Source organism: Suncus etruscus, chromosome 16 (genome assembly GCF_024139225.1).
Source record: "Suncus etruscus isolate mSunEtr1 chromosome 16, mSunEtr1.pri.cur, whole genome shotgun sequence".
In the NCBI taxonomy this organism is placed as follows: domain Eukaryota; kingdom Metazoa; phylum Chordata; class Mammalia; order Eulipotyphla; family Soricidae; genus Suncus; species Suncus etruscus.
In genome coordinates this window covers 11,522,626-11,549,206 of record NC_064863.1, presented here as the reverse complement: position 1 = coordinate 11,549,206, position 26,581 = coordinate 11,522,626, and the positions used below count along the sequence as shown (strand labels likewise).

Sequence of the window (26,581 nt, the reverse complement as noted above, 5' to 3'; positions counted from 1 at the left end):
TTCTCTGTCAAAGATTTTGTAATGCACAGACCAGTAAACTCTGGTCTCTTCACAGACATGTACATAGAAATCTTCCAAAGAGAATAGAAATCAAAAGTTTTGGGCCCTGAGAGATAGCACAGCGGTGTTTGCCTTGCAAGCAGCCGATCCAGGACCAAAGGTGGTTGGTTCGAATCCCGGTGTCCCATATGGTCCCCCGTGCCTGCCAGGAGCTATTTCTGAGCAGACAGCCAGGAGTCACCCCTGAGCAATGCCGGGTGTGGCCCAAAAACCAAAAACAAAAAAAAAAAAAAAAGAAATCAAAAGTTTTGGGCAAATACTTGTTGGCTTTAAACATTTAAAGAGAACTTGGAGATATTTCTTTTTCTTTTTTTTTTTTTTTCCTAGTTTTTGGGTCACACCTGGCAGTGCTCAGGGGTTACTTCCTGGCTCTGCACTCAGAAATTGCTCCTGGCAGGCTTGGGGGGTGGGGTGTCATATGGCATCTGGGAATCAAACCCGGGTCCTTCCTGGGTAGGCCTGGCTCAAAGCAAACACCTTACCACCATGCTATCACTTCAGCCCCAGGATATTTCTAAAGGAATCCGGGATTCCTTTGAAGCTGTTTTTTTAAGGTCATCTTTCTTGTCTTCGTATTTTACTTAGCAAAGAATAGAACTGACTATTTCTCTATTTGTTAAGGAAGTTTTTATTTCTCTTGAGGTTTTTTTTTTTGGTTGCATTATGAATTGTAATTTATGGAGCACAATCTTTACAAAGTCTACCTTTTGTTTCTAGAATGAATATGAGCAGTTAAATTATGCAAAACAGCTAAAAGAGAGACTGGAGGCATTTACAAGAGATTTTCTTCCTCACATGAAAGAGGAAGAGGAGGTAAGCCTACTGTTTAACCTGTGATTCCGATTTTTATTTGTAACTGAGTTTAGCCTTTGACTCTTCCAAATAATGTAGCAGTAGCAGCATCTTAGCTTCCAGTTTCCTTTTGGAAGTGCAGACAGATCCAAGGGGATAGGCAAGATGCAGGGATCACTCCTGGCGGGCCTGGTAGGGGGTGGCATATGCAGTACTGGGAATTGAACCACAGGTTGGACTCATAGAAGGCCACTAAGCATCCTACCTGCTGTACTGTCCAGTTTCTATATTTTTTTAAGTAGGTGGCAGAATCGAATATTAGTAACTTTATGTCAACCAGGTCTGGAGGATTAAACAACTTTTTTTATGTTTTCCGTATTTTCTTTTCTTTTTTCTGTATTTTAATACTTTAGTTGTTGGTATTTCTATTTTGTTTTTTTTATTTATTCTTGGGCCACACCTGACGATGTTTAGGGGTTCCTCCTGGGCTCTGCGCTCAGAAATTGCTCCTGGCAGACTCGGGGGACCATATGGAATGCCAAGGATCTAACCCGTGTCTGTTCCGGGTCAGCTGTGTGCAGGGCAAATGCCCTACCACTGTGCTATCTCTCCAGTCCCAAATGGACCCCCAATTTTTTTTTTTTTGGGTCAAATCCAGCAGTGCTTGGGTTACTCCTGACCCTGAGCTCAGAAATCGTTCCTGGCAGGCATGGGGGACCATATGGGATGCTGGGATTTGAACCACTGTGTCCTGAATTGGCTGGGTTTAAGGCAACTTTACCCTACCACTGTGGTATCTTTCCAGCCCAAATGGGCCAATTTAATTCTTAGTTTTTTCAGCCATTCAGTTGGTTTCCTGGAGGCCTTGGTTGTACTGTGGACCTCTAGGACCACACCTTGTGATATAAAAGGGGACCATATAGTGCAGGAGATCAGATTGGGATTAGCCACATGCAAAGTCTGTCTTCCCCTCTGTACTGCCCTCCAGTTTCAACCACAGTGCTCTTTCTAGGCATTTTAGAATCATCTGGGAGTTCTATCGAAACACACGGGTCAACTTAATTTGCATTGTAACTAATCGGCAACCGGCATTGAAACCCAAGTTCTTAGAGTAGTATTTCTTAACCTGTCCTATGATCCATGTCAAACTTTTCTATAGAATAGTAACACAGCCTTGACCCCACCTCTAAAGATTCTAATTCTGTACATCGGAGGTTGGGTCTAAACATATATTCCAAAGAAATCACCAGACAATACTGAATATTTCAAATCTTAGTTTGAAATTGGAAATGGGTATCCTGGTGCCCTTTTTCCATTTATTTTGAGGCTTCCTTTGGGTGAGTTCAGGTACCACAGTAACAGAAAGACAGTTAACTGACACAGACTTCGAACCATAAGAGAGTGATTGGTTGGTTGAAAGTGTTTCACAAACTTTTGCAGGAGAACTTGATACTGATGCTTTTAAATTGCTTAGAGATTGATTCATTGGCTAAAGAAGCAAAAAACAGAAGGATGTTTTAGAGATCTTTTTTGTTTGCCTTTTTTTTTTTTTTTTTTTTTGGTAAACTAACTTGCTGAAAAAACTTAAAATAATTTGGGAGGTTTGGGTCACATTCAGGAGGTCCTCAAGGCAGACTCCTAACTCTGTGTTCAGGGGTCACTCCTGGCAGTGTTCAGGGTCTTTGAACCAAGGTCCACTGTCTGCCAGGCAAGTACCTTTGCCTCTGTACTATCTCTGGGTCAAATGAAAATTTTTAATTTTATTTTTATTTTTACTTTGCTTTTTTGGGCCACATCCGGTGACGCTCAGGGGTTACTCAGAAATTGCTCCCGGCTTGGGGGACCATATGGGATGCTGGGAGATTGAACTGCAGTCCGTCCTAGGTTAGCCATGTGCAAGGCTCTACTGCTTGTGCCATTGCTATGGCCCTTAGGTTTTTCTGTTCTTCTTTTTTTTTTTGGGGGGGGGGGAATTTTTATGTTTTGAAATACATTGTTAAAATAAATTATACTTGGACACCCCCTTTCCATTGATATTTGAAAATATGTTACAGAAACCAAAAGTAAGTGTCTTTATGCATTTGATTGAATTTAGGTTTTTCAGCCCATGTTAATGGAATATTTTACCTATGAAGAGCTGAAGGATATTAAAAAGAAAGTGATCGCCCAACATTGCTCCCAGAAGGATACTGCAGAACTCCTGAGAGGCCTCAGCCTGTGGAATCAAGCTGAAGAGCGACAGAAATTTTTTAAATACTCTGTGGATGAAAAGTCAGAGAAAGGTGAGATCCTTTTTTGGTTCTATGTTTTAGAGGCTGTCCTCAGGTTGTATTCAGGGCTTACTTCTGCTTTACCCTTAGGGATCTCTCCCAGTGGGATTCTGGGGACCATAGAAGGGACTAGGGATAGAGCTTAGGTGGGCCCTACCTACCCACTGTACTAGCTCTCTAGCCCAAGAAATTCATATGTTTCGTTCACACATGATTTGCTAGTCCTAAGACTGTTGAATATGTGATAAGGTCATTCAGATGTTTAATTTCAAGTATAAATCAAATTTGACAGTTCACATCTATTTTAGAAAGTAGTGTATATATGTGATAAATTAAAATTTGATGCTTGGGTCACATGTAGGATAGCATTTACTAAAGTCCTTTGTAGGTTTATAGTAGTAGCATTCTCATCATTGCTACTGGTGAGTTGATATTATTGAAGACTACAGTTTACAAAACTCTTATATAATATCCAAATTTTTGGAGTCACTTTAAAGTGACTGCTTTTATTCTTGCTATTTTCCCCGTGTTTAAAATCAGTTTTACTTCATGGTTTTATCTCTCTCTTTTCCTATGTTTCATTCTCGTATCTTTCATCCAAAATATTTGCATTTTTCTATGTGTAAATACTTTAGATAACTTCAAATATGCTAGCTTTTTATTTCACAGTAAATGGTCTTACTTTCTATTCTGTAATAGCTTTGCTTTTTAAACATCATTTAAAATGGACATGCTTAGAATAATGATAATTTCTTGCCTCTCTCCTTATTCTTTCCTGGAGCGGGTGCTCAGGGTTGCTCCTTGCTCACGGATCACACTCTGGTGGTGCTCAGGGGACCATGGAGTGCTGGGGACTGAACCCAGGTTTTGGCTACATGCAAAAAATGAGTTCTCTGCCCTTGGAGCTCTATCTCTTGCCCTCCTTGGGTTCTTTTAGATGGATAAAAATAACATTTTATTAAAATGGCTTAAAGTTATTTGACATCGATCCTTCTTTATTTTACAAAGTGGGTAAGATGCATGTTGAAACAGAATTGTTTTTACAGGTTAAACTATAATTAAACTTACAAAGCTGGTGTTGCCTGACGTGGAAATGCAGCTTGTAGCTTAGACACCAAGCTAAGACCTGTTGTGTCTGGTTTAATTGTAATTATAGCATAGGATTTAAAAGCATCACCTGCCTTGACTATGTTTAATCTTCCCCACTCTTCGTGAGCTACTTAGACCTCTATTATATATTAAATATTTACCATTTAAAAAGGGTTAAGTTAGTTTGATCATAGCATTTCTATTTTGAGTTGCTTTTGTGAAGACATGAGATATATAAGGTAATCAGATTCCTTTAGGTACTTTAATGATCAGTCCTTTCTGTTTTACTTTGAGGCTCTTGAAGTCATAACCTATAGGAAATTGGATGCCTAGTGGCTACTTTTATAAGAGTGGCTAACAAAAGAGTCCTTTTAAATGGATACCAGCATTAGCGACATTTACATTATTTCATTTCAGTCAGTTCATAAATAGTGTCAGTCAAGGTTAAAGAAATTACAGACCTCAGGTAGAAAACGTGAAAATTATGAAGAGAGATTGGAGTCAGAATGCACGAGTAGAAAATATTCTGAGATTTCTGTGTGTGTTATTAAAAATGTCCCGGGGATCTTCTAATCTGACCGACTCATTGCTTTCAAGCCGTCTAACCTGTTGGATTCCTTTTCAAGTGATGTTTCTTATGCTACAAAGTGATCATTGTTTTTTTTTTCTCTGTGACGCCTTTGTAAGAGGAAGTCCATCCCGTGTTCCTTTCTGTAGCTCCCACTGATGAAGTATGATTTGGACCCTGGTAGTTTAACTCTACAGGCTCTTAACAAGCTCAACATCCCCAGCGAGGCCTCTCATCCAGGTCATTTCCTTTTCCCATCTTGAAAGCAGGAAGGAGTGGCCTTCAGGCAGCGCATATTGTTTATGGCAACTGTGATCAGAATTTCTTAGCACATTTTCCTCTGACAGTCTGTGATGCTGAGGGTTTTCTTTCTCATTTCAGAAGCAGAAATATCTGAACCGTCCACAGGGATAGCCCACCTTCCTCCTGAAGTGATGCTCTCGATTTTCAGTTATCTGAATCCTCAAGAATTGTGTCGCTGCAGTCAAGTGAGCACTAAATGGTCTCAGCTGGCCAAAACTGGATCGCTGTGGAAACATCTCTATCCTGTTCATTGGGCCAGAGGTAGGTAATTGGAATTGCAGTTTTGTTTTTTGTTTTAAATAATTTTTTGTGGGTCCGGAGAGATAGCATGGAGGTAAGGCATTTGCCTTTCATGCTGGAGGTCATCGGTTCGAATCCTGGTGTCCCATATGATCCCCCATGCCTGCCAGGAGCAATTTCTGAGCCTGGAGCCAGGAATAACCTCTGAGCACTGCCAGGTGTGACCCAAAAAACCACACACACACACACACACACACACACACACACACACACACACACACACACACACACACACACACACAAATAATAATTTTTTGTTTGTTTGCTTGTGTTTTGGGTCACACCCGGCATTGCTCAGGGGTGACTCCTGGCTCTGCGCTCAGAAATCGCTCCTGGCAGGCTCTGGGGACCATATGGGGTGCTGGGATTCAAAGCACCATCTGTCCTTATCTGCTGTGTGCAAGGCAAATGCCCTACTGATGTGCGATCTCTCCAACCCTAGGTTTTTTTCTTTTTAAAGATGAATATTCAGAGAAATTACTAAGCAGGCAAGGGAAGGAAACTCAGAAAGGAGACCAAAAAGTAGACTTCATAGTTATGTTCTTTGTGTAGATTTTGACAAATGAAGCAAGGGCTGAAGTATTAATGGGTGAATTTTGCTATGTGTGTGATTTTTTTTTAAAAATAACTAGGAAAAATATGGGAAATGCAAAGTAATCGATGAATGTGAAATAATTGTTGAAGATAGGTCCCAGACTACTGTTCATTTCTGTTCTTTCTACTTTTTATGATTGGGATTTTCCTAACAAAATTTTAAAATTAGGTTGTGACAACAAGTGTTAAATGGATTATTTTAAAATATTATTTAAAATATAGAATTAGTTATGAAATTTAAAAGCGAGACCTAATTCTGGTTCCTTTTGGTTGTGGCTCTGATATTTTGGTCTTCAGCAATGTTCTTTGGGATTGGTAATATCTCATCTTTAAATCTAGTATATGCTCTTGAATTTTATGTGTCGAGTTACTTTTGTGTGTGAATAATAAAATATTTTCTGTAATGTATACTTGATAACTAATGTATACTGTATATAAACAGTATAATTGTATAATGTATACTTATATATATGTATATATATATATATATATATATTTTTTTTTTTTTTTTGGTTTTTGAGTCACACCCAGAGGCGCCCAAGTGTTACTCCTGGCTTTGTGCTCAGAAATCACTCCTGGCTAGGCAAATACCCTATCCGTTGTGCTATCTCTCCTGCCCTGCAATACATTTTTGTCACTATATTAAAATTTTTTTGTATTCACCTCAAAGTGAACATTTTTATGTTTGTATAATGAATTTTAACATGAGAGCTAAATGACTTATTAAAACCTTTTCTTTAATTTTTTACTTTCACTTGTTGGGGATTGAGTTTTGGAGACTTATGAAAAGCATGTTCTTTATCAACGAGCTCTCTTTCTTTGGCCTCTACAAGTTTTTGGGATCAGGGGTGGATTTGAGTTTTTAGGCCCTACCTACCTGTAGATGCTGAGGGTGCAGTGTTGGGTATCAAATCCCTGAAGTCTACTGCATGCAAAGTAATCACTTCATATGTTTGTCTTCATCTCTCCAGCCCTACACAAAGATTCATTCATTCATTCACTCATTTTTGTCTTGTTTGCTGGTATGAGAATTGAATCTAGGTTTCAGGCATGCCAGACATACTCTTTATTACTGAGACAGTGCAAGACCAGCCCAGAAGTTTTTAGTTTCCACAGTAATACATAGCTTTGATAAAACAGAACAAATCACTATGTCTATGTTTTGGGCCATACCTGGATTTGTTTAGGGAGTATTTCTAGTTCTACACTCAGAAATGACTGGTGAGCACAGGGGTGCCAGGGATTGAACATAGGTCAGTCACATGCAAGGCAAGCACCTGTCCACTGTATTCCAGCTCGTAGAATTTCTATATTTTATGGAAAATTTGTGTTTTATTTTTGGATTATATTAAGTGAAAGTGTACTTCTGTTGTGTGTGTGTATATATATATATATATATATATACACACACACACACACACACACACACACAAACACATCTTTTTAGTTTAGTTTTTAGTTTAGGGGCCACACCTGGCAGTGTTCAGATGTTGTTCCAAGATTTGGGGTTCTTTTGGTATGAGGATCAAACCTAAGCTATTTGTCATGCAAGTTTAGTTATATTTTTATCAATTCAAAATTAATACACATTCATAGGTCCTATTTGATGAAAAAGATCACTTTTGATAGTGCTGTGTTAAATTGCTGTGAAGTGAGCCAGATCTTTTTTTTTTTCTTTTTTGGGTCACACCTGGCAGCACTCAGGGATTACTCCCGGCTCTATGCTCAGAAATTGCTCCTGACAGACTTCAGGGGGATGCCGGAATTCCAACCACTGTCCTTCTGCATGCAAGGCAAATGCCCTATCTCCATGCTATCTGTCTGGCCCCGTGAACCAAATCTTAAAGTTTGTTTTTTTCCCCCCATTTTTTTAACGTTCAAATCTTAAATTGCCCCCAAATGGTGTCTGTTTATTTTTATTTAGGGATACTATTTGTGTGGATTTGGTATTGTTTCTAGCCTCCAGGGGACATTTTGAAGTGTTTGTGGAGACATGTTTTCATTTCCATTTCAGGGATGATTTATGTCTATTTATCTACTGCTGAGCACACTGTAATGCACACAAACACAATCCGAACATACTTTGTGTCACACACGCAGAGTCTTAGAGTCCACAGTATCAGCTGTGCTAAGAGCACAATAAAAGTATCCTGAATTATCTATTTGTATTACAGTTTCATTTTAGTATTTTCAGTATGTTTCTGGACAGGGGTTCCTCAGAACCAGCGTGAGGCCATTGTCATGAAAAAGCTCAGGTTTTTATGCAAGTGACCTGTAAGACTTGACTGTTGTTTTTTCTTTTCATGTTTTGGATTTTGGGCCACACCTGGAGTACTCAGGACTACTCCTGACTCTATGTTCAGAAATTGCCACTCCTGGGCCCGGAGAGATAGCACAGCGGCGTTTGCCTTGCAATCAGCCGATCCAGGACCAAAGGTGGTTGATTCGAATCCTGGTGTCCCATATGGTCCCCCGTGCCTGCCAGGAGCTATTTCTGAGCAGACAACCAGGAGTAACCCCTGAGCACCACTGGGTGTGGCCCAAAAACCAAAAGAAAAAAAAAAGAAATCGCCACTCCTGGCAGGCCTTGGGGGAACCATATGGGAGCCTGGGATTGGACCTGGAATAGCTGCATGCAAGACAGATACCCTACCCCGTTATGTTACTGCTCTGGCCCCTAAAATACACAGAAAGTTTCGTTATAACTAATGTTTTGTAATGTTAGTTAATCTAATCTTTGTTTTAGTGGCTGTGGGCGGGGCAGGGGGAGCACACCTGGAAATACTCAGGAAACACTCTTGGTGATGCTCTGGTGACCTTATGGGATGTGAGGGATGGAACTGTGCAAAGCAAATGCCCGCCACCCCCCCCCCGCCACCCCCCCCACCCCCCCCGAATGGCTGTGGCCGCAGCCAGTCTCAGTCTCATCTCTGGTTTCTTGCTTGTTGGGTAGGTGACTGGTACAGTGGCCCCGCCACGGAATTTGACACTGAACCCGACGAGGAGTGGGTGAGAAACCGAGAAGACGAGAGCCGTGCTTTTCAGGAGCGGGATGAAGACGCCGATATAGATGAATCTGGTAAGCTCTTTGCAGTTCAAGTTAGTAGCGCATGGTGCTTCAATAATTCTGAACTCAGTAATTATAATTTGGTATGATGTATGTGTTTTGTTTGATAAGAAACTGATGTATTTGGGGCCCTAGGGGTGTGACTCAAGGTAGAGCCCTTGTCTTTTTTGTTTGGTTTGGTTTTGGGTCACACTGAGTAGAGTTCAGGTCTTTAATTATAGGTCTTTAATTCATTTTGATTTGATCTTTATGCATGGTGTTAATAAGAGTTCATTTTCTTGAATGTAACTGACCAGTTTTCCCAGTACCACTAACTAAAGAAGCTTTTCTTGCTCCATTTTATATTTTTTGCTCTCTTTTTTTGTTTTTGTTTTTATTTGGGGGGGTGCCATATCCAGCTGTGCAAAGGGGTGACTCCTAGCTCTGCACTCAGGAATCAGTCCTTACAGGCTCAGACAGCCATATGGGATGCCAGGGATCAAACCTGAGTTGACTGCATGCAAGGCAAGAGCTTTACCTGCTGTGTTATCACTTCTGCCTTTATAAAAAAATTAACTTATATACTTGAAGATCTGTCTCAGGATATTCCAACATCAAGACATTTTAATTACTACGGATTTATAGTACTGTCTGAAATTGGGTAAAGCAATGCCCCCGTTTTCTATTTGCCAAGGATTACAGTAGCTACTTGTGGGGTGTTTTTTGTTGTTGTTGTTCCATGTGGATTTCAGAAGTATCTGATTTATTTCTTTGAAATGGATATTCTTAGAGGGACTGCACTGAATTTCTGCAGTGCTTTGGGGATGTTTTTCCATTTTAATGTTAATTCTTCCAATCCATGAGCAGGGGGTGCTTCTATTCCCTCCTGTCCTCTTTTATTTCTTGAAGTAGTATTTTGTAGTTTTCTGTGTAGAGATCTTTTACCTCAGTATAGAAAAGCAATGAACATTTTTTTGCTTTTTTTTCTCTATCTTTTTAAAATTTAAACACCGTGGCTATAAGGTTGTTTATTAATATATATATGTATATATATATTTACAAATAAAGTTGTTCACGATTGAGTTACAGTCATACAGTGCACAACAATCTTCACTAGTTTGCATTTCCTGCCACCAGTGTCCCTAATTTCCCTCTCACCCTCCTTGATGCCCTCTTCCCTCCCACCCGTCCTCATCCACCTGCCTCTGGGGCAGGCATTTTACTTCACTATCTTCTTTTTTTGACACTGTGGTTTGCACTGAAGTTAAATTAAAGGGTGCCATGCTTGTCATTTTATCCCCTTTCAGACACCTTGTTCTTGTCCTGAGTGCTCAGTTCCAACTATTGCTTTCATAGTAGACCCTTCTCTACTCTTACTGCACTCTGCACTCTTTGTGGCAAGCTTCCTAACCTCATTTTTATTGTCTCTGGATGTCATCATTATAGTCTTCTGTTTTTCTTATATCCCACAGATGAGCAAGAGTATTCTGTTTGTCCCTCTCCTTCTGACTCATTTCACTCAGCATAATAATCTCCATGTCCATCTATGTATAAACAAATTTATTTCTCTCTTTTTTTGGTTTTTGGGTCACACCCAGTAGTGCTCAGGGGTTACTCCTGTCTCTATGCTCAGAATTCGCCCCTGGCAGGCACAGGGGACTATATGGGATGCTGGAATTTGAACCACCATTCTTCTGCATGCAAGGCAAACGCATTATCTCCATGCTCTCTCTCCAGCCTGATAAGCAAATTTCATGATTTCATTTTTTCTAATGGTTACATACATTCCTTTGTGTAGATATACCAGTTTCTTTAGCCATGCTTTTTATTTTTCCCTTTGCTTCTTAACATAAGAAAATTATGCTCAGAAGATAGAGATCTCTTCTCAAGGTGTGTAAGGCACTTACTTGCCTTACATGAGGATGACCCTGTGTTCAGTCCCTGACACCCTATATTTACATCCTGAACCCATTATGTATGAATCTATGCATAGAGCCAGAATTTAGTCCTGATCATGGGTGTGGCCCCCAAACAAATAAGTAAAAACAAAAACAAACCAAAACCCAAAAACTCACACTCAGCTTTGAAGCATATGGAAAAAAGATTTGCAGAAATTCTCATTGTAAATCTTTTTTTTTTTCTCTTCATCTCCTTTTAGTTGATGTCAGGAACCTGTTAAATAATAGATGTCGACTCTGAGACTAAGACCATGTCCATTTAATTTGTTCTGCAGTATAACTGCTCAAGAGTAGGAAAAAAAAGTATTTCCTATCTAATGATTTGGAGATCCTTCAGTAGCCTGGTTATAATTAGTGCATTGGAGTCTTAGACTCTCAATTCATTTTACAGAGGAGTCTGCCGAGGAATCAGTTGCCATCAATATTGCACAAATGGAAAAACGTTTACTTCATGGCTTAATTCATAATGTTCTGCCACATGTTGGAACTTCTGTAAAAACTTTAGTATTAGCGTACAGCTCTGCAGTTTCCAGCAAAATGGTATGTATGCATTAACACTTATTGGGCTATTCCTGAGATAAATAGCTGTGATCTAAATTTAGTCTGCTTGTTCCTAAGTAAGGTCTTCTCATGGAAGGTCTTCTCATGGGTGGGTGAAGATATATACTGCTAACTTTGATCTAATACTTGTTCTCACTTACTAGTAATCTTTGTAGCATAGATAGCATTGTCTACATGTTCTAGATAAAGTAGCTGAAGTTAGGGGAGCTTAAAGAATTTTCTCAGTTTTACATATAGTATGTGAAAAACCCTAGGTTTATATGATTCATTGTAATACGCTGGGTGAGAACAAATCACAGTTTTTATAAAAGTATCTTGTGATGTGCTAGATTTGACTCTCCCTTGGTTTTTCCTTAAAAAGGTAGATTTTTTTGTGTGTATAATTTCACATTGTAACCTTCTAGGGTATGAGCCACGAATATTTCTTATGCCAAATAAAGTGACGTTTACTTGCACAGAAATGTGATAGCCAGCGGATTATACTCTTTAGGAAAAAGATGGTCTCATAGTTAACTGAATTTGCAGATCTTCACAGTGACTTTCCCCTCCTTAGGTTCGGCAGATACTGGAGCTTTGCCCTAACTTGGAACATCTGGATCTGACCCAAACAGACATTTCAGATTCTGCATTTGACAGGTTCGTCATTTTCAAACATGTAGAATGAATTGTTTGTCGTCATGAATATGTAGAATCGTCCTGTAGTTAATCTAAATTCGCGTTGTGGTAGTTGAATTATACAAAAATTTTTTAAACTATGGGATGTCTGTGACTTGGTGCCATAACTCAAGAGCAGCCTTTCCTCTGCTGACTACTTTGCAAGACAATAATATGATGTGTCTACCGCATGTTTCTCACCCAGGACTTCTTAAAAGTCTTTCCACTATTGCTTCAGGGGCTGAAGCAATAGCACTGCAGTAGGGTGTTTGCCTTGTACACAGTCAACCCTGGATGGACCCCGGTTCAATTCCCAGCATTCCATAGCATCCCATAGTATCTCCTGAGCCTGCCTGGAACGACTTCTGAGTGCAGCGCCAGGAGTAAACCCTGAATGCTTCCTGGTGTGGTCCTTCCCCCCCAAAAAAGGTCTTTCCACTCATGAATGATTTTTGCTTGAGAAATTTTTTGTTTGTTTTTGGGCCACATCTGGTGATGCTTAGGGGTTTCTCCTGGCTGTGCACTCAGAAATTGCTCCTGGCTTGGGGGCCAGATGGGATGCTGGGGGATTGAACCAAAAGGTCTATTCTAGATCAGCTGCGTGCAAGGCAGACGCCCTACCGCTGTGCCACTGCTCCGGCTTCATGCTTGAGAAATTTTTATGAGAATGGAGAAATAGGTATTCATATCAAACATTTACTGAGAATGTCAAAATTTATTGAAATAAAAACAAAACAAAACAAAACATGGGTCTGGAGCAATAACACAACGGTAAAGCCTTGAATGCGGCCAACACAGAACAAACCCCGGTTTGAATCCCAGCATCCCAAATGGTCCCCCAGCCTGCCACAAGCGATTTCTGAGCGCAGAGCCTGGAGTAACATTTGACCGCCACTGGGTATGACCAAAAACAAAAACAAAACATTTCAGAAAAACATGTTATCTCCTATGGGGTCGCAGCCTACAGCACTACTCTGGTGTTAGGTTGCAAAACTACTTCTGTCTTTTGTGTGCCTGGTGTCTAAGATAGTGCCCAAAATGTTGAGTAAATATTTGATCCTGTTCAAGTTACAACCTTCCAGTTCGAACTACCAAAAGGCTTTGACTGTCCTGAGCAGTTCCCCGTTATTTATTCGTTATCTCTTATCTTTTGCTTCAAGTTGGTCTTGGCTTGGTTGCTGCCAGAGTCTTCGGCATCTGGATCTGTCTGGCTGTGAGAAAATCACAGATGCGGCTCTAGAGAAGATCTCTAGAGCTCTCGGGATTCTCCCAAATCATCCTAGTGGTCTTTTGAAAGCTTCTTCGAGCCAAGTTCCTTCAGCTACGTGGAAAAATAATGATACTGCTCTGCAGCCCACCAGCCCTCTGGCTTGTTTGCCTGATTTGACTGACGAGGGTTTTGGACGAGAAATAGATAACGAACACCCCTGGACTGAGCCTGCTGCTTCTGAGAATGTCGCTTCTCCTTACGTGTGGATGTTAGATGCTGAAGATCTGGCTGACATCGAAGATGCTGTCGAGTGGAGACACCGGAACGTTGAGAGTCTCTGTGTGATGGAGGCAGCATCCAACTTCAGCTGCGCCTCCTCTTGCTGTTACAGTAAGGACATTGTTGGACTAAGGACTAGTATCTGTTGGCAACAGCATTGTACTTCCCCTGCTTTTGCCTATTGTGGTCATTCGTTTTGTTGTACAGGAACAGCCCTAAGAACTATGTCATCACTCCCAGAGTCCTCTGCATCTTGTAGCAAAGCATTAAGGACTACATTGCCTAGGGAAAAAGACTTGGTTTACTCTGGGAGTGAGAAATGTGACCAAGAGACTGGACGTGTTCTCCTTTTTCTCAGTCTGTCTGGATGTTACCAGATCACAGATCATGGACTCAGGTAAAGTATTTGCGGAGTATGAAGAAATATGGCCAGAGCAATAGCACAGCTGTAGGGCGTTTGTCTTGCACGCTGTCAACCGATGACAGACCCAAGTTTGATCCCTTATATCCCATATGATCCCCCAAGGCTGGAGCAATAGCACAGTGGTAGGGTGTTTGCCTTGCATGAGGCTGACCTGAGACAGGTTGGATTCCTGACATCCCGTATGATCCCCTGAGCCTGCCAGGAGCGATATTTCTGAGCAAGAGCCAGGAGTAACCCCTAGGCGCCACCCAAAAGAAATAGACACATTCTCATTTTCATATGGGAAATGGGAAATATGGAAATATGGGAACTAAGTCTGTTTCTTTCAGCTAATATATTTAACCAAGGTCTAACCAAGTTTGTTTCCACTTCAGAGTGTTGGAACAGTAACAATTCCACCTGAAATTTTTTTTATCACTCAACTCAAATTCTTTGTGACATATGGAAGAATAAATGCTTAATAGTTTAATAAATTGGGGCCAGGGCAGTAGTACAATGAGGCAGGCATTTCCCTTGCATGTGGTTGACCTGGGTTTGATCCCTGGTCCCCTGAGCCTGTCAGGAGTATTAGCCCTGATGAGCATCATTAGGTGTGGCCCCCTCTCCCCTAAAAATAGGTTTAATAAATTTAAACTACAACTCACTCAATACAACTTCTGTAGATTCTTTAGTGGGTGTGACATATTAATAGCCCTGAAAGACTTGTAATAGAAGAAAATAAGCATATTTGTGTACCTAAGAGATGTTGATAAAAGGCTCTATGTGGGATGAAAGAAGAAAGATCTCATTTTGTCTAGTGAGGTGGATTTAATTTATTGACAAGATGGCCCTGAATTGAACCGTAAGCAAAGATCATAAAGATAGCAGTTGAAAACCTTGTTCCAAAGAGGAGGAGGACAATGAACCCAGAATAAAAAACTCGGTAGCTGCCAGTAAGTCTTTTTGATGTTATGGTCATTCTCAGCGCTTGTCAGTATGCAGTGATTGGTTCTTTGATGTGAGCTTTTGGAACTGGATTCCATATTCTTTTTTCTTGTAAGAAACTCATTTTTACTAGTGTTTCTTCTATATTAATGGGGTGCCCAACATGTTAAACAGTGGAAATTTCACCTAGTTAATCCTCTCGTAATGTAGTATTTGGCCTATTAGTCTGAGCTCATTGGGCTGTGTTCAGAGGAGACTTGTTATTCCAGTTGAATCGCAGTTGAAGCATTGTATTGGGAATAGTGGGAAAAAAGCCAACGCAAGTAGGTTAATGATACATTAATTAGTGGGAAATGTGAACACAAAGCAGAAAGATTTTTTTTTCTCTTTTTACTAGCAGCATGCTATATTTTTCTCCCAAGAAGCAATGCTTTTTGACCAAAAGGTTATAATGGGCTGAGAGTGCCTTGCGTGTAGCCAATCCAGGTTCAGTCCTTGGCATTCCAAATGGTCATCCCTTAGCCCATCCAGAAGAGACCCCTGAGCACTGATGGGTGTGACCCCAAACAAAGAACAAACAGAAGTTACAGGGCCAGAGAAATAACTCGGAGGACTGGAGTTGATCAGTGGGACGACTTAATCTTTCTGGTACTGCTGAGCATGATCTTTAGCACAGAACCACGAGTAACCCCTGTGAGCACTGGAAGGTATGGGCCAAAAGCCAAAAGAGAATAAGTTATATTTATACTTTTCACATGTACTGCACAAAGTACAGCATTGAATTTAAGCCTCATGCCTGTAGGTCATGTGCTTTAGGATTGAGCCACATCCCCAGTCCACTAGAAGTCAGGAAATCTTTCTTTTTTTGGGCGGGAGAGGATTTTTGGGCTACACCCAGTGAGGCTCAAAGGTAACTCCTGGCTGTGTGCTCAGAAATGGCTCCTGGCTCGGGGGACCATATGGGATGCTGGGGATCAAACCGAGTTTAGTCCTGTGTCAGCCACATGCAAGGCAAATGCCCTAATGCTGCACCATCACTCTGGCCCCGTAATCAGGAAATTTTTTGTTTGTTTGTTTTCTAAGCTACGCTCAGAGGCAACTTCTGGCTCGTTGCTCCGAGATCCCTTCCAGAGTCCTGGGGATTGAACCTGATCTCTCACGTTTTACGCAAAACATGTGCTCAGCCCACTGAGCTGTTCCTCCAGTCTGGACTGGGATTCTATGATGGTTGTGGGTTTGGGATCATAGGGATCACCCCTGGCTCTGTGCTTGTGCAGGGGGTTATGCAGTGCTGGGGTTTGAACTTGCGTCAGCCCTTTGGAGAGCAAACTCCTTATCTGCTGTGCTCTCTCTTCAGCCTGATTTTATTTTGGGGGTCAAGCCCAGGGACTCACCTTGACATGAAATGTTTATTGCCCATGGTGCCATGCCCAAAAACCAAGGCAGTTTCTTTTTGTTTGTTTGTTTTTTCTTTTTGGTCACACCCAGCAGTGCTCAGGGGTTAATCCTGGCTCTATGCTCAGAAATCGGTCCTGGCAGGCTCAGCATTCATATGAGATGCCAGGATTCGAGCCACCGTCCTTCTGCATGCAGGGCAAATGCCCTACCTCCATTCTATCTCTCCGGCCCCCCAAAATCAAGGTTTTAAACTGGAAGCTGCCAGAGAGAACAAAGAGTGGAACCTGGGAGTCTTTGACAGTATTTTGTGGTATTCATAAGAACTAAATAAATCGTGCCTGTCTTATTGAAAAGGGCCTTGTTTGAATTCTCAGCCTTCTTTAGCCTCCTCCTCTCACCATTACTGTCTTGCTGCAGATACTCTTTTTTTTTTTTTTTTTTGCTTTAACCCCAGACTATGGATTTTGTGTCTCGCCTTTTTTTTTGTAAGGGGTGGGATCTATGAGAGGGACTCATCTGGCAGTGCTCAGGAGTCACTCCTGGCTCTTCACTCTTTGTGTCACTCCTGGTGGGCTCAGGGGGCCATACGGAATGCCAGGGAAGGAACCTGTGTCAATTTTTTTTTTTTGGTTTTTGGGCCACACCCGGTAACGCTCAGGGGTTACTCCTGGATATGTGCTCAGAAGTTGCTCCTGGCTTGGGGGACCATATGGGACACCGGGGGATCGAACCGCGGTCGGTCCAAGGCTAGTGCAGGCAAGTCAGGCACCTTACCTTTAGCGCCACCGCCCGGCCCCAACCTGTGTCAATTTTGTGCAAAGCAAGCACCTTACCTGCTCTGGTATCCCTCCGCCCCCTCACTCACCTGTTTCAACCCATTAAGTGTTCTGCTCTTTTCATTGATTGTTTATGTGATATTCATTTAATGTAAATACCGATATGGTTAGATTTATTATCACTTTTTGATGGTGGGCTAGGTCCCCTCCTTATTATGTCTTGACTTTTGTATGAATCTGTTCAGTACTTTTTGGTATCTTTAATTTCCCCTGTTGACCTAGTATTTCACTTAATATGATGTGTACTCCAGGATATGTTTGTATCTTAAATAAGCCAAATTGGGACCGGAGAGATAGCATAGAGGTAGTGCATTTGCCTTGCATGCAGAAGGATGGTGGTTTGAATCCTGGCATCCCATGTGGTTATTGGGTAAGTGAATAATCGTGAATACTGCGATATTTGAAGGCCGGCCGCGGGCCACAAAATGTTGTATGGAGGACGGCAAATGGCCTGCGGGCCGCGAGTTTGAGACCCCTGGTTTAGTTGAATTCTTTCTAACCAGTGAGTTCAGTGGGTTCTGCTTTCTTCTTTGAGGTTTGTTTGTTTGTTTGTTTCTTAGCTCTACTTAATCTACTTGTTGTTATAGGTCTACTCAGATTTAAAGAAAATTTTTGAGTCACTTTCACTGCTTTTGTGTTTCTAAGCAGTTCATCTATTTGCAAGGCCAATGCCCTACCACTGTGCTATTTCTCTGACCTCTGATTATGTCTTTATTGTTTTTATTTTTATTTTATATTTTTTCTTCTCTCCATATTTCTGATATAAAACTACAGCATACATACATGCATTTCAAATTTATATATAGAAATATGTGCATAATATAATTTTAATTCTTATTAAAGTATGTTGGTTTGTAGGTTCATAGCATCATAATTAAACATCTGTATATTATTATGTTCACCTAAAGTTCAATTAAACATTCTTATTTTTAAGTTTTATTTTATTGAAACAACTGTGATCTACAGATTCCTTCATAATTGTTTTGAGATATCCAATGAGTCAGGGCTCTTCCCACCACTAGTGTCAATCTCCCTCCACCAATGGCCCCAGAGTGCATCCTATCCCACCATCCTTTGCCCCCCGGTCTTCCAGTATAACAGGCCCCTTTGAGTTTAGGTTGTTAAAGTTTAGGTTATATTTGTTTTAAAAATATTTATTGTAGTCCTTATTTTCTGTTAGCATTGAATTTGGTTTTTTTAATTTCTTTTCTTCCTTAATTTCTTAAGGTGTACAGTTAGATTATTGGTTTAGATTGTTTTTAATTTGGTATTTGGAGCCACACTTGGTGGTGCTCAGGGGCAACTGCTGACTGTCCTCTGGAGTGAATTCTGGGTTGCTCAGGGGGGCCTATAAATGGCATCTAGGATTCTTTTTTTTTAAAACTTTATTTATTGATTGGTTGGTTGATTAGTTTTTGGGCCACACAGTGGTGCTCAGGGGTCATGCCTGGCTCTGCACTCAGAAATCACCCCTGGCAGGCTGGGGGCCCATATGCGATGCCAAGAATTAAAATGGGTTCCTCCTGGCCCTGCTGCATGCAGGGCAAATGCCCTACTACTGTGCCATCTCTCTGTCCCCATGGCATCTAGGATTCTAATTAGTTGATTACATGTAAGACAAACACCATTCCCCCTGTGTTCTCTTTCTAGCACAAGTTCATTGTCTTTTAATGCATCTCCCAAGCAGTGCTCAAGAGGCCTGATAGTGGGGGGCCAGTTCAGCAGTCCTCAGCCAGTAGGGTGGCTGGTTTAATGCTAGGGCCCAAGGGTGCCACACTGCTTGACCCTATGGTGCCATGGGCCTGCCTACCTTATGGGCTACCACATCCATACATTCATATAGTTAAAAGTAATAATCTATTAAAGCAGAATATGTTTATTTTATTTTGTTTTGGGGCCACACCTTAAAGTGTGTGCCCCGGCTCTGTGCCCAGGGATCAAACTTCTGGTGGGCTTGGGGGACTATATGTGGTGCCGGGGATCAAACCCGGGTCTGCTCTGTTGCAAGGTTAAACACCCTGTTCGCTGTACTATCTCTCTGGCCACCATAGACTATGTAGTTAAGTTTAATGATAAGTTAACTTTTTATTTCTCATGACCTTATTGAAAGATGTGCCGATAGTGATCTCTGTCGAGTAGTAGGAACACACAGATTTTCCTAGTTTCCCGTATTCTAATTGCAATTCTAACAGTGCAATGGCTTCTCTTACAGGGTTTTGACTCTGGGAGGAGGGCTGCCCTATTTGGAGCACCTTAATCTCTCTGGTTGTCTCACGGTCACTGGTGCCGGCCTGCAGGATTTGGTTTCAGCATGTCCTTCTCTCAACGATGAATATTTCTACTACTGTGACAACATTAATGGTAATACCTTTTGATACAAGGAAACGAGGGAATTCTGACTTAGACATTTTTCACGTTCTGTGAATGCTTAAGCCTTTATTTCTTTTTTCTAGTTGTCTAGTTACCATACTTCCTGTAGATTTTACTCTTTGATATTTGACAAAATTTTTGTTTTGTTTTGTTTTTGTTTTTTTTCTTTGTTTTTGGGCCACACCCAGCGATGCTCAGGGGTTACTCCTGGCTGTCTGCTCAGAAATAGCTCCTGGCAGGCACGGGGGACCATATGGGACACCGGGATTCGAACCAACCACCTTTGGTCCTGGATCGGCTGCTTGCAAGGCAAACGCCGCTGTGCTATCTCTCTGGGCCCGATATTTGACAAAATTTTAAGTCACTTGTTTGGGCTGGACAGTTAGTACTGTGGGTAAGACACTTGCCTCACATGAGACTGGGCCTGGTTCCATCTCTGGCACCACTTTTCTCCCGAGCATCGCTGGATGTGTCCCTCCAAAACCACCCTCAAAAGTCACTTGTTTCCTTAATTAACTTCCTTAAAGGTATGTTTTTCTCCACAGGGATATTTTAGATACCCATTCTGCCAGATTTTTGAGCTTTGTTACAGTGTAAATAATTTCAAAATGGCAAGTTGTAGAAATAGTAAACCTAATGAAACATTGGGAAATTCCTCTGGTGTGATTTAGCACTCAGCAGTTCCGAGAGAACGATATTCCAGATGAGCTGATTTCTTCTGGCTGAGGGACTCAGTTTTCCAATGGGACAGCTGTTCAAATACATTAGAAATAGGACTTAGGGAATTTGTGAATTCCTCAAGGGTCCTCCTGGGTAGTTTCATTCTGTTCAGTAATCTCTGGCCTGTCTCCTACACTTATCCTGTTGATGATGCTTTTCCAAGCATGTTTAGACTCTTTCGAGCATTTGATAGTCACTGGGAAAGTCCCATATTCTCAGTTATTCATTCTTTTTTCCCCTCAACTTCTGTTTTGTCAATTATTAGTGAACAAATAAATCTGTATTTAAAAGTGGGGGAAGTTCAGATGGGTTCTGGTAGGCACTCTTATGCCATATGTATGACTGGTTGCCTTCAGGAGCCCCAATTTAGCTTAAGATGACTGAATTCTGAGACTGAACATTGACAAGAAGCCTAAGGGAAATTTGGCAGTCCTGCTCTTTCCTGGAGAGACAGATGCCTTTACTTGAAGATACAGGCTGTAGAAGTGTCTGATTTGAGGAATACCATTGGGGTTGAGTGGGTTGGGAGATGAGCCCTGGGGCTGTTGAATGTTGAAACAAGAGCATCAGTGGCTCTGCTCTGAGTTGCCATCAAGGAATGTTGACCTGGCTTGGGTGGAGTACTAGAGTGATGAAGTCAGTTTGAGAAAGGAAGATTTCCAGTGTGGTTCTATCTTTGTAGTTTCAATCTTTTCCTTTCCCAAGCTAGAGAGAACTTATGAAAAGCAATCAGTGAACAAAACTTTTTTTTGTTTTGTTTTGTTTGGGTCACACCTGGCGGTGTTCAGGAATTACTCCTGACTCTGTGCTCAGAAGTCACTCCTGGCAGGCTTGGGGCACCATATGGGATGCCGGGATTCAAACCAGGGTCCATTCTGTGTTGGCCGCATGCAAGGCAAACGCCTTACCTCTGTGATATTGTCCTGGTCCCAATAGTTTTTGTAATATGAGAAAACATCTGAGTTGTACTCTAATTGTCCATAATTAGGAGTTAGGAATTATGCTTGTGGGACTAAATCTCAGGGTTATTTTTTATTGTTGTTCGATATTTTTGTTTTGTTTTTAGGCCATACCCAGTGATGCTCAGGCATTATTCCTGGCTTTATGCTCAGAAATTACTCCTGGCAGGCTTGGGTGGATCATACGGGATGCCAGGGATTGAACCTGGGTCGGCCGTGTGCAAGGCAGATGCTATCTCTCTGGTTCCCTCACAGTTATAGTCTTTAATTTTGGGTATAAATTCTTATAGTTTGGGGAAAATTGGGTCTAGTTTATTGTAAATATGTACAAAAGTCTTATTTAGATACTGAAGTTAATACTTAGAATCTTTTGGGGTCAGAGAGATGGTACAGTGGTAAAGACACATAACTTGCGTGGTCTTGCCCTAATTTGATCCCTCTCCCACCACTTGGTTTTCTGAGCACAATGCTGGAGGAGTCCTTGAACATCGATAGTGTGGTTCCCCCAAAACAAACATACAAAATAAAACGACATAAAATACTTAGTACTCAGTTAAAAGTATGTTATAGTTCCTTTCAGTTTCAAACTAGATCGATAGGATTCTCAGAGGAAACTATTAGATCCTGTGTTGCGTGTAAGATACTCCTTCCTTTTCTAAGTGAGTAGTCATTTTTGTTGTTGTTTTTGGACCACACCCAGTGATGCTCAGTGGTTGCTCCTGGCTCTGTGCTCAGAAATAGCACCTAGCAGGCTCGGGGGACCATATGGGATGCTGGGGATTTTGTTTTGTTCCCAGGTCGGCTGTGTGCAAGGCAAACACTCCACTGCTATGATATTGCTCTGGCCCCAATAAATGCATATTTTGGTATTTTGATTTGGACCATACCTGATGATGTTCTGGGGTTACTCCTGCCATAGTGCTCAGCTGTCACTCGGGCGGTGCTGGCGATTGGACCCAGGTATCCCTCATGGAAAGCACATGCCCCAGCTCTTGGAACTATTTTCCCCAGCCTTTAACTGAGCATTGAGGAAGATAGCTTACTCTGAAGGACTTAAAAGGAAATAGAGTGCTTATAGAACCCAACACTAAATCCTCATTTTACAGTATCTTTATGCGTTTTTGGTTTTAAAGTACTTTAAAATATACAGATGAGGATATTCACTGGTGTTTCAGTTATACTGTTACTCTTAAAGTAATGCTCTGTTAACAGTTTTTATTTTTAATTTTTTTAATTTTTTTTTATGAAAGACAAGACAGACCACCTGAAAGTGTTCAGGTTGTATTGTGTCCAGTTTTGCAAGATGTAATCATTGATCCAGTTTAGTATCTTTCATTGTAAGTCAGTTTGTACAGTAAATACTTAATGATTGCTTAAGGGCTTTTTTTTTTTTATCTCTAGACTTAGTTAATATGTTTGTACCTGGTCTTAGAATAATAAGGCTCGTATTTTGGTGAGAAATTATAGGCTTTTTAATAGTTTTGCCACCAGTTACCAACTAAAGAGGTGAATTACTGATGGATAGTCCTCACTGACTATTAAGTAGTAAGTGAAGTAGAATGACCTTTTTCTAAGCAGCAGCAGAGATTTTAGAAAAGATAAGTTATTAATCAGATAAACAGTATTGATTGCAAATAATATACCTCAGTAAAGCACTGGTTATAAATTGCCAATTTTGACTTAAGAGTTCTTCATGATATTTAAGCTTTTTGTGGTGGATAAAGTTTTTTTTTTTTATTTTAATTATGACAACAAAGATGCAAAGAAAGAGGACAGGGTAAAGTTACAGTGGAAGCCCAATCACCCATAAACAGAATTCTCGGTAGTCCCATCGATGATATCCCAGCCTTGAACTTTCAGCCAAAGAACATTAAGAAAAACAAAACTGAACCCATGTACAATACAATTACTTTGTCCCTCAAATCCCCAGTTTGTAGTACATACTATTTCTTAGCAGCACACCATATAATCTAAAGACATTAGACTTATGTAACTCCTTAAACATTAAGGGCAAAGTACATTTATCTAGTTCCATGCACATGCTTACTAGTTTAAGTTAACCTCAAAAGTTTTAGTGGGTTGTTTTTCTTAAGGATTGGAGTCAAGGGAACATAGTAAAAAACGGTATTAAAGTGGCATTTGTTTTCATAGGCCCACCAAAACATAAGGGACATGGAAAGAAAAATTATGGCCTAAATACAAGGAGACTCTACCCCTGAAGTTTCCTGGTACAGGACTGACTCTAGGCTCCAGGCAAACTAGTTTGTCCAATTCAAGTCATCGTCTGTAGTGCCAATACACCTCCATTCCTCATATAGTCTCTGTTGTTGGTATCATGCTTCTGTATTAAAGATCCTGGAGTCTGCATATCCCATATTGCAGTCAGGATGGTGCAGAGCATCCTCTCGTTTCACCTCACACTTAAGGGGCACTAGAGAGAACCATGTCCTGTAGAGCAGGTCATTGTTGTTGTCACGTCTTCTCAGTGTAAATGGAAGTCTTTTTTTAGGAGGTCGATGTCAGACCCTTGGTAGTGTCTTTCCTGGTAGAGGACTGCTTCCAGCTGTTGCTATAAAAGACCTTGTATGTTTCGTAGATAGCTTGCCTGGTTCTGGCGTGAATGGAGGATGCCCATTCTTCTGAGGCCTGTGCCAGGTCATTATATCAATGTTCAGGGTGTAAGGTACATTGTACTGAGATTTATTAGATAAGACCATATCTGTATGTATAGTGTTTTCCCATTTTAATGTGTCTATGCAAACAAGGATCAATGCCATGAAGCGTTATTGGTGCATCTGGAGGCAATAGGAACAAGACCAGCAATTTCTATGACATAGTTCAATCATAGGCATCAAACTGAGGGACAGTTCCACCAACAATCCTTACTGAACAGCTTACAAAGAAAAGAAAAGATGAAAAGTGGATAGAAACATCATGGTAGAAGAATATATAGAGAGTTGTAGCAGTTAAAGAAAATACCCATAAAATATTCAAAAGATATATGTGTTCAATATGTGTTCAATTTGTGTCCTTCTAAATAGTTCTGGGATTTGTTAGATCTACTGTATGTCTTTGGTCAAAGATTAGAACTGTGTGTTACTGAAGTTAAGAAGGGTAAATCTGGGGTACTGATGGTTGGGAGGAGCATATTTCTTTACACATGAGATGTTAAATGGAAATTGCAGTTTTCCAAGACAGTGATAGCAGACTTTTTGGTACTGACTTCCAATTCAATGTGTATATAATTCGTGAATTATGATAGATTAGCGCGTAATTCTTTCTGAAGGTGATACAGTCTCAGATGATTTGCTCTCTTATGTTTCTAATTTAAGTTAAAGAGGAATTAAAGGTAAGTGAAGGTAAGTGCTCATAATAGTGTAAGTAATACACATCCTATCCAAAAAAAGTGAAACATTCAGTAATAATAGTTTGGAAAAATGTACCTACTGATATAACTGTTTTATCTAATATTTTAAGTGCTTTCTTATCTGAAATTTTCTTATTAATTTTTTATTTTTAATTATGAGAACAAAGATGCAAAGAAAGAGGAAAAGGTAAAGTTACAGTGGAAGGACAATCACCCATAAACAGGATTCTCAGTAGTTCCATTGCTGATATCTTAACTTTGAACTTTCAGCCAAAGAACATTAAGAAGAATAAAACAAAACCCATGTACAATTACTTTGTCCCTCAAGCCCTAGATTGTAGTATATAATATTTCTTAGCAGCACACAAAGCAATCTAAAGACATGCAACTTATGTAACTCCTTAAACATTGAAGGCAGGGGCCGGGCGGTGGCGCTAGAGGTAAGGTGCCTGCTCTGCCTGTGCTAGCCTTGAACGGACCAAGGTTTGATCCCCCGGTGCCCCATATGGTCCCCTAAGCCAGGTATCCCATATGGTCCCCCAAGCCAGGAGCAACTTCTGAGCGCATAGCCAGGAGTAATCCCTGAGCGTTACTGGGTGTGGCCCAAAAACCAAAAAAAAAAAAAAAAAAAAAACCCAAAAAACATTGAAGGTAAAGTACTTTTTTACATTTCCATGCACATGCATATTAGTTTAAGTTAACCTCAAAAGTTTAAGTGGGTTTTTCTTAAGGATTAGAGTCCAAGGAGCACAGTAAAAATGGTATTAGAGTGGCAATTATTGTTTGCATAGGCCCACCAAAATATGAGGGACATGGAAAGGAAAAGACTTGGCCTAAATACAAGGAGACCCTACCCCTGAAGTTTCCTGGCATAAGACCAACTCTAGGCTCCAGGCAAACTAGTTTGTCCAATCCAGGTCATTGTCTATAGTGCCAATACACTTTTTTTTTTCACACAGTCTCTGTTGTTGGTATCATGTTTCTGTATTAAAGATCCTGGAATCTGCATATCCTATATTGCAGTCACGATGGTGCAGAGCGACCTCTCGTTTCACCTTACAATTAAAGGGCAATGCAGAGAACTCTGTCCTGTAAGCAGGTCGTTGCTGTTCTCTAGTCTTCTTAGTGCTAAGGGAAGTCTCTTTTGAGCAGGTCAATGTCAGAGCAATGGTAGGGTCTTCCCTGGTAGAGGATTGCTTCCAGGTGTTGTTATAAAAAACCTTGGATGTTTCGTAGATAGCTTCCCTGGTTCAGGGGTGAATGGAGGATGCCCATTCTTCTGAGGCCAGTGTCAGGTCATTATATCAATGTTCAGGGTGTAAGGTCCCATTGTACTATGAGATTTGTGTGTTCCAATCTCTATTAGATAAGAACTTATTTGTATGTATAGTATTTTCCCATTTTAATGTGCCTATGCAAACAAGGAACAATGCCAAGTGGCATTATCAGAGCATATGGGGGCCATAGGAACAAGTCCAACAATCCCCATGACATGGTTCAATTATAAGCATTAAACTAAGGGGCTCTTCCACCAAAATTCCTTATTGAACAGCTCACAGAGAGAAGACAAGATAAAAAGTGGGCAGAATAGTCACGGTAAAAGGATATTTAGAAAGAGTTATAGCTGTTAAGGAAAATACACATAAAATATTCAAAAGATATGTGTCCATTTTATGTCTTTTGAAACAGTTGGGGGTTGTTAAATCCAATGCACGACTTTGGTCTGTGATTAGAACTGTGTGGTACTGAAATTAAAAAGGTTAAATGTGGAGTACTGATGGTTGGGGGTGGGAGAGTTAAGGAGTAATAATGAGCTTCGTAGGGGTGTGCGAAAGGGCAGAATCTGTTGGAGCAGGAGGTCGGTCTTGGTGCCAAACAAATTAAAGAACTGAGGGTTGA

At 40.8% G+C, this 26,581-nt stretch overlaps 1 protein-coding gene across 1 annotated transcript in view; it reads left to right on the top strand.

Moving 5' to 3' along the window:
- The window catches only part of FBXL5 (F-box and leucine rich repeat protein 5), a 53,061-nt gene that overhangs the window by 20,112 nt on the left and 6,368 nt on the right, over positions 1 to 26,581 (top strand). Inside the window, 8 exon segments of the mRNA XM_049789965.1 lie at positions 778 to 873; positions 2,948 to 3,134; positions 5,161 to 5,343; positions 8,930 to 9,055; positions 11,372 to 11,520; positions 12,095 to 12,177; positions 13,356 to 14,081; positions 19,479 to 19,627. Coding sequence (XP_049645922.1) covers positions 778 to 873; positions 2,948 to 3,134; positions 5,161 to 5,343; positions 8,930 to 9,055; positions 11,372 to 11,520; positions 12,095 to 12,177; positions 13,356 to 14,081; positions 19,479 to 19,627 — 1,699 coding nt within the window.